General features: G+C 47.1%; 1 protein-coding gene across 2 annotated transcripts; it reads left to right on the top strand.

Moving 5' to 3' along the window:
• The first annotated feature begins 2,867 nt into the window (after positions 1–2,867).
• DYRK2 (dual specificity tyrosine phosphorylation regulated kinase 2) lies at positions 2,868–16,651 on the top strand. 2 transcript variants are annotated; one of them, XM_032854876.1, is made up of 3 exons: positions 2,868–3,316; positions 3,965–4,113; positions 11,096–16,651. In XM_032854876.1, the coding sequence occupies exons 1-3, from the start codon at positions 3,268–3,270 to the stop codon at positions 12,701–12,703; spliced, it is 1,806 nt and encodes a 601-aa protein (XP_032710767.1). In that variant the 5' UTR covers positions 2,868–3,267; the 3' UTR covers positions 12,704–16,651. The 2 variants fall into 2 exon arrangements, with proteins under 2 accessions (XP_032710767.1, XP_032710768.1); XM_032854877.1 differs by lacking the exon at positions 3,965–4,113.
• The last annotated feature ends 387 nt before the right edge of the window (positions 16,652–17,038 follow it).

Here is a 17,038-nt window from a genome sequence, read left to right as displayed (position 1 = left end):
TATACCTTGGTACCACTGCACACCCTATTTCTTCTGCCTAGAATATCCTGGCCTGACTTGTCTTACTGGCAAACTCCCAAGCATCTTGAAAACCTTCAGGGAAGCACAGCTTCTTGGATGCCAGTCACCACTCAGGTAGAGCTCGTCATTCCCTCTGTGTGTCCCCATTGGATCTCTCACCAGCCTCAATTTCGACTCCATCACATCATTCAGTGTCTAGTCTCTCCTGGACTGTGAACTTCTTAAAAATGATGACCAGAGCCAGAAATTATTTACTTAACTGTGTAGGCCTAATACTGACAGTGCAAAAATATGTTAACTGGTTACCGTGAATCAGATAAAAGAATGAGGTCCTAGATCGCCTGATTGAAGCCTAGCCCACCACATCTGATAAGTCATCATATCGTGGAGGCCTTGTACATACTAAACTCTTTGTAAATGTTTCTGGGATAAAAGGGTTAAAGGAGTGAATGTGTTGTGAAACCAGCAATTTTCTTGTTCATTTCCAATTTCTCTATGATCACTCCTTTTCCCCGGGAAAACTCGACTTCCTTCCACAAGGCTCCATTCTGAGTTCCCCAAAGTTTCCTTCTCTCTAATCTGGCCACATCCTGCCTATCTATTTGTTATTGAAGCCTGGATTTTATAAACATACAAAACAGATGGGGTTTTTCCAACAGGCATGAATCAAAGAGCAGACACTTACCCACAGACTGGAGTCCCCCGAGGAGGTTATTATTAGCAGCAATACAACCCTTGTCAGGCCAGAAGATTAAGCATGATAATATTTGGGAAACAATTTAATAAAGAAATAACTATTCAGTATAATTAATAATGATGCATTAAAGTAATAAAGTTTGAGGGTAGTAACTCCTAGCTTTTACCCAGTTCATTCTCCTTGAAAACTCAAGGGGTGCATTTGTACACGTATTTGAACTTAATTTAGGCTGAAGTCATCAATATTTAACAAAATGAGAGGAATCCAACAAATTGTAAATACTAATTTTGAGCTAAGTAAGAATATAATTTTGAAAGGCGTGCCATTGATAATTAAAAGAGCCAAAGATTAGACTTAATAGCAAATTTTCCTTAAGACAAAACAACCAAAAAATATAAAACTGAAGTTATACTTGCCATGTCATAAGACAATATAGTAGGAAAAGTTCTCCCAAAATGTATCTTCTTCTTTCTTTGGTTAAAGTTAATGATTCTTTGTGTCTTTCTATTAAAAAAAAAAAAAAAAGTCAGTGCTCCTTTTCCTCCTGTTTAATGTGTAGATTAATATTAATTTGGCACACCATGAGTTCCTGTAGTTAGCATTTCCCTTATTCATGAAAAAGCTGCCATGTTTAGTTTCCACTGAAGTTTCCACTGAAGGCACTAAGAAGAAAGGGTTTTTTGGAGGGACATACCACAGGCAAAATTCTACTCTTTGCCACTTGTCTCTTCTGCCAATGCCCACTATCTTAAATGCCTCTGTAAGGTCCCTGGAGACTGAGAGGGTCAGAGTACTTCTTTGAGACCCTCTGTTTCATTTATAGAACGCTGAGGGTGCCCCATCGGAGGGATTGCTATGACAATTTGCAGACAGTAGGGGCGATGGGACTCCGCAGGAGGTGACCCTCCTAGTGATTTGGGTCTGCTCTAGCTCAGGCCTGCAAACTTGGTCCAGCCAGAGGCCCGGCAGATTGGCGAGGCGGAGCACAATGGACCCAGGTTCCCCAGAACTTCAGAAACTGGGCACTTCTCCGGAAGGAAGTGCCCCGAATAGCTTTCAGCCCGCAATCCTTCCTAACTGTTGGAATGACAACCTGTGACCTTTGTGCAAAGGACGTTCCACACACCACAGGACGCAGGTGTGAGATGGGAAAGCACTTTTTCAGCCTTCGAGGGAAAAAGGCTGTAGATGGCAAGCTGGGAGGGCAGGGACATTCTCCACGTGTCTCGGAAGGGGAGAGAAACTTGTCTCTGGGAATGTTAAAGGTGTCTCTCCCTGACCGCGGAGAGCGGAAAGGAAGGTGTGTCTCTCCGCGTGGCCGCGCAGGAGAAAGGCTCTGAGTTGTAAGGAAATGGGAGGTGTCTCCGATGTTTATTTTTGCCTAGCAACCCACAGCCAACTGCTTCCCCAGCAGCCATCCACAAGCGCCTCTCAGCCTCCCCTGTCCTAGAGACTGGAAAGCGGTCACTTGGTGTCAGTAAATCGGGGAGGGTGTGTGTGGTGGAGGTGGAGGTGGGAGGGCAGCCCCCTCCTTCGCCCACGCTCAGGGCTCACCGAGCTAAGCTGTGGTCCTCTTTCGGGCTTGACTTATCGAGGTGACCCTCGCACGACTACGTTATTTACATGATAAACTGGGGAGAGGAGGCGGTTAAGCCACTGGGACCGGATCGGGGTGACAGTATTGTCTGTGCGCAGCCATTGGGTTCAGAAAGCTGAAAATGCCTGTGTTTGGGGGGCACTCGCGGGAGGGGTGGGGTCTCTGCAGCGATTTCGGGGGAAAGAAGCAGTGGTAGGTTGCGCTGTAGGAAAAAAGGAGGGGTGCTTGCAGGGGCTGGGGGCCGGGGAGGGGAAAAGGTCGTTAGGAGGAGAGCCGAGGGGAGCAGTGCAGACTGCCGGAGGGGGAGGCGGAGGCCGAGCGGAGACTGCAGACTTTTCCGGGGAGTGGAGGGGTGGCTATGCAGATGACTGGGTTGGGTAGTGACTCCGGAGGGTGGCCGGGGTGGGGGTGGGGTGTACGCGAGCGCCTGTGGCTAGGCTGGGGGGGAGGGGGAGCCCGGGGGCGGGGCCTGCGCCGGCTGCGGAGGGGAGCGGGGGCGGGGTTGCCCTCCCGGGCCGCGCCGCGCGCGGGCGCCAGAGCGAGTGTGCGCGGGGGCGCGCGCACTCGAGCCCGGGAGGAGACTCCGGAGCGAGTCGGTCGTGGCGGCGCAGTCCGCTCCCCCGCGCCCTATGTGAGGGAATCGGGGAGGCCAGCGGCGCGCAGGGGAGGGCGAGGCATGTGCACGGGCCGGGGGGTGCTGCAGCCGCCCGAGGAAGAGGAGGACGGCGGCGGCGAGGAGGAGAGCGGGGGACTCGCGGCGGCGGGCCCGGGCCGCGGGGATGCAGCGGACTGTGTGTGTCTGGCTGTAGCTGACGCGAGGCGGCGAGGAGGCGCCGGAGACCCGCGAGAGGGGCGACCGGGAGGCGGCGGCGGCCGGGAGAAGTAGCAGCAGGACGGGCGGCGGCGGCAGCGGAGACGGCAGCCCTGAAATGCATTTTCTTCTCCAGCGGCCATGTTAACCAGGAAACCTTCGGCCGCCGCTCCCGCCGCCTACCCGACCGGTAAGGAGGGCCGGGCCAACACGCCGCCCCGGGCGCCCGCCCCCGCCGGCCCCCGCCGGCCCCCGCCGGCCCCCGCCGGCCCCCGCGCGGCCCGGGTCCAACCCTCGTGGTGCGGGCGCCCGCCGCCTGCCGGACCTCGAACAAAGTCTGCGCCGCGGCGGGGCCCCCGGGCGGACGGCGCGCCCTCGCCTCGGCTCCGCTCATTGTTGCACGCCGGCCCCAGGGCTCCACCGAGTGGAACCCTCGACCCGGCCGGCGGGGGCCGTCCCGGGCCTCCCCCCACACCCTCGCCCGGGGCTTGGCGAGGCCACCGCGCCCTTGTCGGCGGTCCAGTCCTCTTCCCGGCCTGCGCCCGCTTGCAACGTGGGCCGCCCAGCCCCGGCCCAGCCCGGCTCCGCCGCGGGGTCGCGAACTCGCGCGCCGGCGCCCGACTTAACTTTGCAGCTGCCCGAGCCCCGCCCGGGGCTGCGCGCCTGGGATCCGGGGCCGGGGCGCCCTTTTAGTCCTCCGGACGCCAGTTTTTACCATCCGGCCTCTCTCCTGGGGAGAGCGGGGTTCGCTACCCAGAGGGGTGGGGCGGGGCGACGGGGTCTGGGTGACTTTCTCTCCCCTGACCCTCTTTTGTCTCCTCCTGCGCGTGGCTCCCAGGCCGAGGAGGGGACAGCGCCGTTCGTCAGCTTCAGGCTTCCCCGGGGCTCGGTGCTGGGGCTCCCCGGAGCGGAGTGGGGACCGGCCCGCCCTCCCCGATCGCCCTGCCGCCTCTCCGGGCCAGCAACGCTGCCGCCGCAGCCCACACGGTGAGACCCAGCCCCGCGGGAGGCCGGGGGAGAGGGGTGCAGGAGGGGCCCGGGGCATAAACACCCGGACGGTGGTGTTCTGACGCCTGGAAGAGAAAGGTCGAAGTGCGAGTGTCTCCACGCCCCTGGCTAGTGTCCTCTCTTGGACGCCACCCTGTGCAACTTGGGTGAGCCCAAATCTGCAGCCACAAAGGAAGATTCGTGGCGTGGGCCCCTCACTGCTCCTCTGGAGCCCGCCCACCCCTGCGCTCCTCTTTCTCGGAACTTCCTTCTTGCTTTTTTCCTTCCTTTTTCCCTCCTTTTTCCGTCCTTGCTTCCCAGAGCTCCTTTCCCTGACAGGATAAACATCCCCCAGCCCCTCCCCCCCACCACCACCACGTTGAGTAGTGGGTATTTATAGAACAGATCTGTGTTAGGGGACAGTCAGGCCGTCCTGCCCAGAAAATCGATCCCCCAAAGAGCCTCCCAAGCCTGGCTCCAGCCAGCAGGGAGCACCGCCAATTGCCCCCGCGTGTGGAAGCATGTTTTATGAGTGCTACAGGTTTGAGCACAGCAGAAATTGTAATTAACATTAACAAAAATAAGAGCCACAGCAGCAGTCAAAACAACAAGCCACCCCTGTAAGGATTCTGCATTTGGAGGTTATTCAAAAGGAAAGAGCCGCCTTTGCTTTGGAAGAGAGAAGGGCAGGGCAGGGCACCTGCCAGGTGCCCTGGCCCCTGGGTGGGTGGAGAGGGAGGGGAGAGCCCATCGTGGGACTAGTGGCTGCAGATTGGCAAGCTGGATTTGACTGCAGCATGTACCTTTTCTCAGCTCGCAGAGATCGCCCTTGGAAGGTGACTGCTTAGAGGGGCTGTGCACTTTTGGAGGCACTGATAGTTCCCCAGGTCCTATTTCCAACTGGATCCTCCAGAGGAACGGCCCAAGGTGGTTCTGCATGAGGGATGCTTGGGAGGAATATGGCTTCATTTGCCTCCTGAAAGTTAAATTCTTTTAGAAAAGGCCATTTCTGCTCTACAGAGAAGCAGCTCTGAGGGTCAGGTGTTATGGGGAAACTTCTTCATTAGAGAATTTGTGAGAGGATGGCTGCAGTGGAGTATCTCCCCTTAGACTTGGACCAATGTGCACAAGTTGTATAGGAGAACATTTTGTTTTTAGTCATTCTCTCTCCCTCCCTCCCTCCCTTCTCTCTCTCCCTCTGTCCCCCCTCCCCTTAACATGTGGCCAAGGACTAGGAATTGACCACACAGAAGTTAACTGATTGTGTCGCACTGTTGATGGTGGAAGAGAATCTGTCAGGCTGGTTGATTGTGTATGTTAATGGTTGAATGTTCCTGTTATAGTGATGTTTTAGTTGAGGAATTGCCATTGGTTTTAGGGGTTTGGGTTTGTTAGGTTCGGAATTGTCTGACAATTTGGAAATGATCACATCCACTTTTTTCCATGTGTGAATGCAATCACATGACTTGGCGTGACCTGGAAAGAAGTACTTGGTTTGCATCTGGATTCCAAGAGTGGGCTTTACTAGATTTACTTTTTCCAGTATGTACACGTAACGAGATTAGAGAAGACAGAAGGTGTCCACTGGAGGAACTGCCTGCCATGGACCAGAAATGAAAAGATATGAGGGTCGTTCTGAGGACTCCCAGGAATGGATGCTTGTATTTTCTTGTGGTATCTGCCTGATTGACCTGTTTTTATCTTACAGTTAAAATTCCAGTGTGCTATTGGTCATTAGAGACTTGGTTTGGGAAGTGTGAAGTTGGGTTTTGACTGTGGTTTAGTTTTGATTTTATTTGTACAACACTGCAGGTTTCCTAGAACAGGAGAGTTTAAAAAGACCACACAGCATTTATCTGGTTCTACTCTTTGATTTTACGGGTGAGGAAATAGACAGGTTAACTGGTTTGGTCAAGATTCCCTAGCCAGTTGATGTCAAGGCTGGAGCTAAAGGCCAGTCCTTCTGAGCCTAGCTTCAACATCTAGTTTGACACCGCTTATCCTAGGAAGTTGTGTTTGTTTTGTTACAAATGCAGGAATCTTTGCAGATCCATATTCTCGTATGTCTTTCAGGTGTTGATAAGGTTTTTTTTTTGTGTTTTTTTTTTTTTTAATCCCACAGCAATTATACCTGGGAAGAGCTGTTTTAGAGTAAGAGGGGGAAAGCGTATTGAGGAGAGGAAAATGATCTTGTCACAGGAGCTTGCCCATATTTTCCATTGTAAATGATACAGTAGGTGGGTAAATATGTGATTATAAAGACTGTGAACTTTGGAATTTATTTAGTCCATTTTCCTCTTGTTACCTGTCTCCATGGATATATTATTGTATACTTAGTCATTTTGTTTGTTTCTGTTTGTTCTAAAAGTGTACCCAGTGACTGTCTCAATTCCTATTAAGTATTTTTTCTTCTTTCAACGTTGTATAGGAGATAATATTATACTTATTTTTTAATTCCCGTATTAGTATTAGATCAGTTTCATAACTGTTCTGATGTTTAAAGCCATCTCCAGTTACCATTTTACCTTTATAAAATAATATTCTCATTTTAAAAATAGGAATATTTTGAAGAAGAAAAAGTAGATATTTGCCTTAGGGCACATAGGTTGTCTGTGACTGAGGAGCAGCTAAAATCCAACCTTTTTGCACTCAGTTCTGTTCCATAACACTATAGGGCATTTCTAAGATGACTTCAGGGAAGTTTCAAGATGCTCAAAAATGTTAGCACAGTGAAGTATCTTCTATTTTCCACTTTATTATTGGAAGAGATTAAAACTACCAAGCTGGTTAGACTATTGTTCTTACATAATTTTTAATACTAAACCATTTCATGGTCAGAGAAAGCTTCTGTACGTCTCTCTGTTTGCACACATACATCGTACCTAACAACGGCATTCATTCTGTGCGTGTTTTAAATGCGACAGCCATGCTAGGTGGGCCCTGGCAAATAGGAATAAGCCACGTTCTGAGACTTCAGAAGGCGGAGTGAAAGGTTTTAATATCCTTTCCCTTACGTAGGCCTGGCATACGTGTTCTGGAAATAGTGTGGCTCTTCTAGAGCTCCCCCCACCCCTTTTTTTCTAATCGGTTAATTGTGCTTCAGAATTTCGTTGTGATTAGAGAGTCCTGCAGTGTTTGAGATCAAAGACCTTCCTTACCACCGTCTCTCAACCGAATCCCCCTTAACATCTGGAGTTTTTTTTTTTTAAATGACACCCATGGCTTTGAGGTGTTTAGTCAATGCATCTACTCTGGGTCCTTTTTAACTGGCTGTCGTTTGCCTTTAAGTCTCTGCTGAGGCCCTGGAAGGCTAACATCTTGTGACTCAGGTCACCAGGGAGGATTCCCAATTCCCCGGGCATTAACTTTGTGTTTTCTTATGAAGGTACAAAGGTGGTTCCCAAATGGAACTCAGAGAGTTATCAGTTAGCAAGGGTTTGTTAACATGTGTTCTTCCAATCAGTTGATACTACCTGAGTGCTTTCTGTCTGTTTGGGTTTATGTTAATAAGGACTTAACAAAGATAAGAGGTGACTCCGCCCTTGAATTGCTCACAGCCAGGTGGGTACCTCCGGTGTCAAAACAGGGTAAAATGAACTAGATATTAACAGTCTATCCATGGGCTAAACGCACAGGGAAGGAAAGGGGACAGTTCATTGGAAAGGTGAGAGGTGCACTGGACATTGAAGACTGAGGGGTTAGGAGGTTCCAAGCAGCTTTTGGGAAGGATGATAATAATAGCTCTTCTTTACTAAGCACTTTGTACATTTTACCTTATTTAATCCTAATAGCCCTAATGGGAAGCCCTGTTGCCTTTTGTTTTACAGCAAGTATTCTGAGGTTTAGAGAGATTAAGTAAATCACCCAAGGTCACGCATTTAGTAAGTAATAGAGCTGGGATTCATTCCCCATGTGTCTAATTGAAGATGTCTCAACTCGTAACCACTATGAAACATGACTTCACCAAAAAGCAGAGGAGCATAAAAGAGCTTGGTGTCTCCACAGGTCTTGGGGAATGCAGCTTTTTTACTCAGAATTGTAACAGTGGTAGATGACATTGGAAGGACGGACTGAGGTCATTTATGTCCTACATTTCAGAACCTGGAGTCCTTGCCTATCAGTTCATGTATTATCTGTGGAAATGGCATACAGTTGTAGGCCTTGAGCAAAAGTGACTTTAATATCAGATTGACAGTTTTCAGTGACAGCTCCAGAAGTACTTTGGAGAGAAGAGATTTGAGGAATTTTAGACCCAGAAGCAAGGGGGCATGTTAGGAGTCAGCTTCCAGTGTCCCAGTGAAAGACAACAGGAGTGGGTCGTGATGCTGGGTCCCTGGAGAGGAAGCAGGATGGAGAGAGATGACAAGGCCTAATGGGGACTTGGAAGGTGAGGGAGACACTGAAAAGGATTTCCAGATGTAAAGCTTGAGTGACTGTGGCGGTGAAGACTTTTGTTTATTGGAAATTGAGGTGATGGGAGGAGGAAATGGTTTTGGTAGGAAAATCACGAGTTGGGTTTGAATTGCTTGTGGGAAAGGCCATGGGTCTGTAGTTGGACACAAGGGCCAGAGCCCAGGAGAGTAGAGTAGGCAGGCCCCAGCTAGATGTGGCATAGGTGGCAGATGTCAGCCACGGCTATGGTCAGGATCAAGTAGGGAGAATTAGTGGGAGTTGAGAAGCCAGGAGAGTTGAGGCTTGAACCCTGGGGAACCCCTGAACCCACCCAAGGGTAGGTGAACTAATAGTTGAGACAGCTGAGAAGAGTCAGAAAAAGCGTTTGGAGAGAGAGTAGGTGAACCAGTTAATAGTCAAGCTCTCTTTGGTGCTAGTCACTTTTAAATTTTTAATTGTGCAAAACATGAAGACTGCTGTTGCAAAAACTGGAGTGAATTTCTAATGCTGAGAAAGTTGTGCTTTGCTCTCTTTTTAGGAGTTGCTAAAGCCCCAAGGTTAATTTTGTCCCTAGTGAAGCCTCATGCTTTTTTGTAGTGTGTACACTGGTAATGTAGGTTTTTCTTCTGAATCACTCCTTCCCACCTTGAAGAGAATGGTTCTCTAGAAGAGATAGCTTTTGAATTTCAGGTCCTTGTATTTCCTGGTGCTTAAAAGACCACAGTGGGTCTTTGGAGGAGGGGTGCAAAGAGTGGGCTTGGGAACAAAAGCAGTTGGTCAAGCTTGTACTACTTTTATATACACTCATGGACTTCCTAATTCTTCTTTATGGACCATTCCGCTTTTGGCATCGAATGGGGATATAATAACCTGTCCAGCTACCCTGACAAAAGTTCACTTAGCATGAGATATCATCATCTATGACTTCAATAAAAGGGTTTGACTAGAAGTCTTCACAGAGTTGGTGTGAGAAGTAAAATCCCTCACTCTGTGAAATCACACTTTGGACAAGCCCAGGGACTATACTATATTCTACTTTGTTTTAGAAGCAAGCAGAGAGAAAAGTCATTCCTCAGTCTCTGTGCAGGCGATATGTCAGTTAAAGAAAATTCGAAGGTCTTGGTCGGATACTAAGAAGGACGTGAAATTTCATTTTGGAATCCAGGTGATCCCAAACCACTTCCCAAATTGCGATATTACATATACAGACTGCTTCTACTCTTTTGGTAGTATATAAAGCCCGAAAGGTAGGATTCAGAAAGCGCACACAGAAAGAAATACCACAAAAGATTTCAGTTAATTTGTTATAAGCTCCTAGAGAACAGTGCCTCTGCCCCTTGTGCGGCTAGACTTTAGCTGATACTGGTTGAATGAATGAGCTGGGTTGTGAATGAGGAATTGATCCTTAAGATTCTATATACGAATCACTAAGCAGGATGCATTAAGACTTGTGGGTGGTTGTCTGAGGCTGGTGAGAATTCCTAACTGAGAGGGCATCCTGGCTGCTAGTGCTCTCCCCTCCCTCACATCTTTGCAATAATAATACTTGAAAGAAATCCCAAGCAGATTCTCAGTAAAACGCTGGGGGCCCTCTGGCTTGCTCGGGCAGTTTTCTTTAGACAGGAATGTTCAGGGTTGGCATGTGTGCCTGAAATAGAAGTCGCTACTTTGTATTCCTTGTTGGAAAGCCGAGTATCCCAGCAGCCCACTGAAATACACTGCACAGAGCTGAGCCATTGACCAAAGGAAGGCCCAAAAGCGTGTGGTGGTTGGTTTGTCGTGCTGAATGGCCTTAAATGGTCATCACAGTCAATGAAGCCCAGACGTTTTTTAAAAATAGATGAGGGGTTTACAGGATGCTACAGTGCATATCTACATGGGAATCTCTCAAGCCAAAAAGTGCAGATTTATTTGCCATCGGTTCATACATCTTCCTAGGTGTAGTGTAGTCAGTTCTCCAAGTAGTAGAGAAGACCAAGAATGAATATGCTAGTGTTTTTACAACAGAGCTAGTGAGACATGGGAGAAAGAGAAATGGACAAGACAGACGTGGCCCCTGCCCTCCTGGCAACAAGGAAGCTACTGTGAAAGGGGGAAGGGGCGGAGCCGGCATGGAGACCACATGTTCGTGTTTTCTCTGTGTCCTGTTTCATTTCATATTAGGTGTAGGCTGAGCGGGATGCCTGGGGCGTGGCAGGCCTTGTGCTGAACGTTAGGTAGAGGCCAGGGAACAAGACAGATGCTCTAGGCCTCCAGGGGAACTTTCTCTGAAGATCCTGCATAAGTGCAGGCAACTGCTGTTCTGTCTAGCGGAGCGTTCACAGTGTCCTTGTTTGCAGGATCTCATGTTGCAAACAAAGCCTTACCAAGGCCGCTCGTCCTTCTTTATTTTCTCAGAGGCTGTCAGCATCAGGGTGTTCGTGAAGTCCCTCCTGGGCATACAGCTCCTCCCTTATAGTGCACCTGACTCCCCCTGCAAATGCAGACAGATCAGGTTTTGTAAAGGTGGGCTGGGGGCTGACCTGGAAAATAGCCCATATGGGGACACAGACCTCTTGCACCCTCATGACGGTTGCTTTCTGCATTCCAGATTGGCGGCAGTAAGCACACAATGAATGATCACTTACACGTCAGCAGCCACGGCCACGGCCAGATCCAGGTTCAGCAGCTGTTCGAGGACAACAGTAACAAGCGGACAGTGCTCACGACACAGCCCAATGGGCTCACCACGGTGGGGAAGGCGGGCTTGCCGGTGGTGCCCGAGCGGCAGCTGGAGAGCGTCCACAGACGGCAGGGCAGCGCCACATCTCTGAAGTCAATGGAAGGCCTGGGGAAGGCGAAGGCCACCCCCTTGACCCCTGAACAAGCAATGAAGCAATACATGCAAAAGCTGACCACCTTCGAGCACCATGAGATTTTCAGCTACCCCGAGATCTATTTCTTGGGTCCAAATGCAAAGAAGCGCCAGGGCATGACCGGTGGGCCCAACAATGGAGGCTATGACGATGACCAGGGATCCTACGTGCAGGTGCCCCATGATCACGTGGCTTACAGGTATGAGGTCCTCAAGGTCATCGGGAAGGGAAGCTTCGGGCAGGTGGTCAAGGCCTACGACCACAAAGTCCACCAGCACGTGGCCCTGAAGATGGTGAGGAACGAGAAGCGGTTCCACCGGCAGGCGGCGGAGGAGATCCGGATCCTGGAGCACCTGCGGAAGCAGGACAAGGACAACACCATGAACGTCATCCACATGCTGGAGAACTTCACCTTCCGGAACCATATCTGCATGACGTTCGAGCTGCTGAGCATGAACCTCTACGAGCTCATCAAGAAGAATAAGTTCCAGGGCTTCAGCCTGCCTCTGGTTCGCAAGTTTGCCCACTCGATTCTACAGTGCTTGGATGCTTTGCACAAGAACAGAATCATTCACTGTGACCTTAAGCCCGAGAACATTTTGTTAAAACAGCAGGGCAGAAGCGGGATTAAAGTGATCGATTTCGGCTCCAGTTGTTACGAGCATCAGCGTGTCTACACGTACATTCAGTCCCGTTTTTACCGGGCCCCGGAAGTGATCCTCGGCGCCAGGTACGGCATGCCCATCGACATGTGGAGCCTGGGTTGCATTCTAGCAGAGCTCCTGACTGGTTACCCACTCTTGCCTGGGGAAGATGAAGGGGACCAGCTGGCTTGTATGATTGAACTGTTGGGCATGCCCTCTCAGAAACTGCTGGATGCGTCCAAACGAGCCAAAAATTTTGTGAGCTCCAAGGGTTATCCCCGTTACTGCACTGTCACGACTCTCTCAGACGGCTCTGTGGTTCTCAATGGAGGCCGCTCCCGGCGGGGGAAACTGAGGGGCCCACCCGAGAGCAGAGAGTGGGGGAATGCACTGAAGGGGTGTGACGATCCCCTTTTCCTTGACTTCTTAAAACAGTGTTTAGAATGGGATCCTGCGGTTCGCATGACCCCTGGCCAGGCTTTACGGCACCCCTGGCTGAGGAGGCGGTTGCCGAAGCCTCCGACGGGGGAGAAGACATCCGTGAAAAGGATAACCGAGAGCACTGGTGCTATCACATCCATTTCCAAGTTACCTCCACCTTCCAGCTCAGCTTCCAAACTGAGGACTAATTTGGCACAGATGACGGATGCCAATGGGAATATTCAGCAGAGGACAGTGTTGCCAAAACTTGTTAGCTGAGCTGAGTCCCCCGATGCTGGTAATCTGAAAGATACGACGTCGCTGAGCCTTATCGGGTTGAAAAGGAGTAGCTCAGACCTGTTTTTATTTGCTCAATAACTCAACTCATTTGTATCTTTTCAGCACTTATTTTAATGTAAGAAAGTTGTTCATTTTGTTTTTATAAAATACATGGGGACAATGCTTTAAGTTTTTATACTTCTGAAACTGTTTTTGTGTTCTAAAAGTATGATGAGCCTTACTGTATCTAGTGTGGCAGAGTAATAAACATCAGTGGCAGGCCATTGATTACTTCGTGACTGCTGCGCATTTACAGATTGGTGTCGAAGACATTCACTGTTTCTATGGTTCGTAGTATATTCTCCCCAGGCGACTGCCCCCGAAGGGCCCCCTCCTCCCTCCATGCGCCAGGTTCACGCACAGGGGTAGCAGGTCCTGCCTCCGTTTCCCGTAAGTCCCGTGGGCGGTAGCGAGGGTGGGAGAAGAATGGTCAGGACGACAGTGATACTCTAAGGAGAACTGCACCTTAGGGACTTTTTTTCCCAAACCAGTGGTCAAACAGACACGACCTCCCCAAGGTTGTAAATGCCCGCTTAGCCTTCTGACTTTCTAAAAGGTGGCCAAGCACACCTGGGTGGGTAAACGGAAACGTGTGTGTTCCTTCAAATTTTCTAATATGATCAGCAAGCTGTTTTGTAAAGAAGCCTCAGATTACGGACTTGGTTTTGCACCTAAATATAGAAATGTATTCCATGAACGGTTCCTCCTCTTTGCTTTCCTCCTCTCTGTTCCTCTTTTACCACACATCTGTTGCTTGCATTTAGGTTTTTTTTTCCTTCCTTCAGATATGTATCCCAGACTGTTAATACAGAAGAGAGACATTTCAGCTGTGATTATGACCATTGTTTCATATCCCAGTTTAAAAAAGAATAGCAGCCTAGCTACTTAAGGTGGGGATTTCCATAGTTCCAAAGGTTTAGCAAATTAGAGTGAGTTCACACTTTTCAGGTGCCACTGTAAGGTTCTCTTAGCCTGGGAAAGCATCAACTCTTTCTTTAAAGAGAAAAAAGGTTGAAAATCCTCTTGCTGAACAGAAGTCATTGTGACTGTTTAATGAGACCAATTTTAATAACAAATTTAAAGGAGGAGAAGCTCAATCGCAAGTTAAATGGTTTGACTTATTTGCATCATTAGAAATACCATAAATTGCATTTCTCTATCTTACTTTCTTTTGGACTGCACTGATTGTTTTTGTGGGAATGACACTTTACCTGGGAAAGTAACTGAGAGTTAGGTAAAAGAATATTTTCGTCTCTGAATAATAATTATTTTCAAAGTGAAAAATTCAGTATTTTATCACTAATGTATGAGCAGTGATATTTAACAATTTCAAGGCACGTTGAAGAAATTTTTTAGTATGTGCAATTTAATATAGAAAGATTTTTGCCTGTTTGGAAAATAGGTTTTGGGTAGTGTAAACTAGGATAAATACGCTTTTATATGCACAGATATTATTGTATTGCCTGTAAACTGATTTACAATACTTAAAGCATGGTCCCCGGCGAGGCCAAGAAAGTTTCCGGTTAAGTTCTTTAACTATTAGTCCCACAGTTTCTTTTACTTAAAAAGGAAAAAGAAAAAAAAAGAAAAAAGAAAGTAGTTTTTGGAACAAAACACTTATCTTGAGGCTTTGTCAGTTGTTGGTGGAGAATAACGCTCAGGAAATATTACAGATATTTGCCAAAAAAACAGTAATAAGATTAGCTTATTAAAAAGATAGTGATGTTGTTATTTGCTTTTCTATTTAAGGGTGTCACTGATAAATTACTTTGTACTTCTGTATTTAGAAATTAGAGCTTCTTTCCCCAAATTCTTTAGCATACTGTACACATCTCTGTGTAATCTGTGGAAGTGCAATAATATGTTAGTAAATTGCTTTTTAAATGATGCTCACATGATGAAACCTCCAATCCGTGGCTTATGGAATTTAAAGACTGTGTATTTATTATTGAAATTTTGACTTAAAGGCATAACAAGTGTGAGACTTGGTATGGGGGCTTTGTAAGAACCATAAGCCTCTGAATGATGGTTTGCTTCTTGAGGTCAGTAAAAGAAACAAAAACATAAAGGCTGTTTTCCCCTTGCAATGCTCCTCTTCCATACCCACCCTCGTCTTCACAGTTAGGTTTCTATGAACCTGAGCCTGCCATTAGTAGAAATTTCCCTTTAAAATACATGTGAAAATCTATAAATGGACTAATACTGCTTGTCGTTCCCCCAACACATAAAACTAGTTCTTAAGATGCCAATAGTGCATTTGTGACTATATTCACAAATGTAACCGGAAACTTTTAAGCCAAACGATAATGTGCAGCACTATGCACCCCCGTCCCCAAATACAGTGAAATTTACTTCATTCACAAAGAGCCAGTGTGTTCAGTGTTTCGTGATAGGGCTGCTTTGAAAAAAAATTCTAGCTTAATTACGATGTCCAAAAAAGAAAAAAAAAATGTTGCATCTCTGTGATCTTAAATAAATGAAGGGCTCTAATAGGCTACTAGGAGTTGGCTTGGAAACAGTCCTTGGTCTCACAGGTTACCATTGTCTAGGGATGTCTGAGCTGTTTTCAGATTTCAGACTAGCACAGTGTCTTGTCTTTGGTTGCAGTCTCATCTGGCTCCGTTCCTTGCACCTCCACAGTGCGCATGAGCACGTCAGGGCGTTGCTACACAGTGGAACAGCACGGTGACGCGGGACAGTGCAGATCACCAGTAGAGGAGAAGTTGTGCCCTTCGTGTTAACAATGTGCCTTTTGTTCCGAATGCCATGTTGTAGGGCATGCATTTTGGGGCCTCTTTAACTCTTTGAATACCAGGCAGTGAGGATGGAACCCACCTCTGCAGAGCTACATCTGTCTTAAATACCCAGTTACTTACAGGCCTTAATAGAAACCGTAAGGCGTGACTCATCATCAGGCATTGAGGAAGGTAACCACTGGTTAGTCACACAGGAAATTCCTATGTTTAAGGGGTTAAAGATGGTCTTTGTTGTATCTGAACATCAGACTGATTTTTTAAATGATTTTTTTTTTGTTATGCTAACACTAGACAAAAACCAACTGTATTTGTAAAAATTTACCTCAAACCATTTAATTTTATAGTGTGATTAATCCCAGGGCATTTGGTCTGAACCAAAGTGCATTCCTTTTCTATGTGCCTGGCTCTAGTATGGATGGCCAGGGATTTTTACAATTTGGGTGCAAGGCACTTCAGCCACTTTTAAACTTAATGTGTGGTTTGGAGTCGTGTTCAAGGACTCCATCAGGAGGTTAGGCAACACTTCAGGCATCAGTAGCATTGGGCCATATTGGAATCTTAAAAGTGTGAATTATTTTAAGGAGAGCATTCATTTTTGTAATTTTTTTCATCAAGAATATTTCTGGTAAGCAGAAGACTTTAAAAAAAAAACTGATTTGGTTGGTAAAGGTTTTAATATCGCCCAACATAATGCTGTGGTAGCATTTAAAAAAAAAAAGTATTTGTCAACTCTTGTTTCTTAGGGGCTTGTACATCTCTCTGCTATGGACATATAAAATTAATTGTAATTATACTCAGCTCAACTGCTACAGTTATGTCTAGGCAGTGGCTTGGGTCTTTATCGAGCAACAACTTAGACACGTGACTGTAATATGCTGCAACTGTGTGTACTGAAAATATGTGAAAATGGTTGAATGTGGACTGTGTATATATGTATGTAAACATTTCTGTGAGATGCTGCTGTCGCCACTTAACATGAAATATGTTCTGGTGGATTTTAATCCTAGTGGCCAGTTCTATGATACTGTATGTATTGTACAGCTGAAGACAGGAGTAAGACTGTTCAGTGAATATTTGTTACATTTTATTGTCGTGGCCAGAGATAATTTCAGAATAAAAATTTAATGTCCTACCTTACTTTTCTCCCCTTTTCTAACTATAATTTAACTCCTGATCTATTTCTGGTGATATTCTTGGTCTGGTAGCCTGGAGAGAGTCTAGAAGGCAAACATTGTCAGCTACAATTGATTTTTTTCTTTTTTATTCAGTATAAATGTGCAAGCTCCAAGTAAGAAAGACTAATGATTTTAGTAGGCAACTCTTGCTTTTCTCAGGATATCCTGTTCTTAACCTGTAATATTTCTACGTTACTTTTCCTTTATACAGACTCTGCAGCCATGTTCTATATTCTGCTGAAACATCAAATCTTTTTTTCTTTTTTCTTTTTTTTTTTTTTTTTTTTGAACCTTCAAGGTGACAAGCTGTGGGAGCGGAGTCTAAATTATTCCCCACCAGTCTA

Source organism: Lontra canadensis, unplaced genomic scaffold (assembly GCF_010015895.1).
Source record: "Lontra canadensis isolate GAN:19392208 unplaced genomic scaffold, GSC_riverotter_1.0 scaffold9, whole genome shotgun sequence".
Taxonomy (NCBI): Eukaryota; Metazoa; Chordata; class Mammalia; order Carnivora; family Mustelidae; genus Lontra; species Lontra canadensis.
Note: the sequence above shows the minus strand (reverse complement) of the source record. Positions and strands in the feature narration are given on the sequence as shown.

Bases quoted from the DNA above. Each gene is read 5' to 3' on its own strand.
- DYRK2 (XM_032854876.1), top strand. From the start codon at position 3,268: ATGTTAACCAGGAAACCTTCGGCCGCCGCTCCCGCCGCCTACCCGACC. The intron at 3,317-3,964 runs GTAAGGAGGGCC...CGTGGCTCCCAG, and splicing joins TCCCGCCGCCTACCCGACCG to GCCGAGGAGGGGACAGCGCC. The intron at 4,114-11,095 runs GTGAGACCCAGC...TCTGCATTCCAG, and splicing joins CTGCCGCCGCAGCCCACACG to ATTGGCGGCAGTAAGCACAC.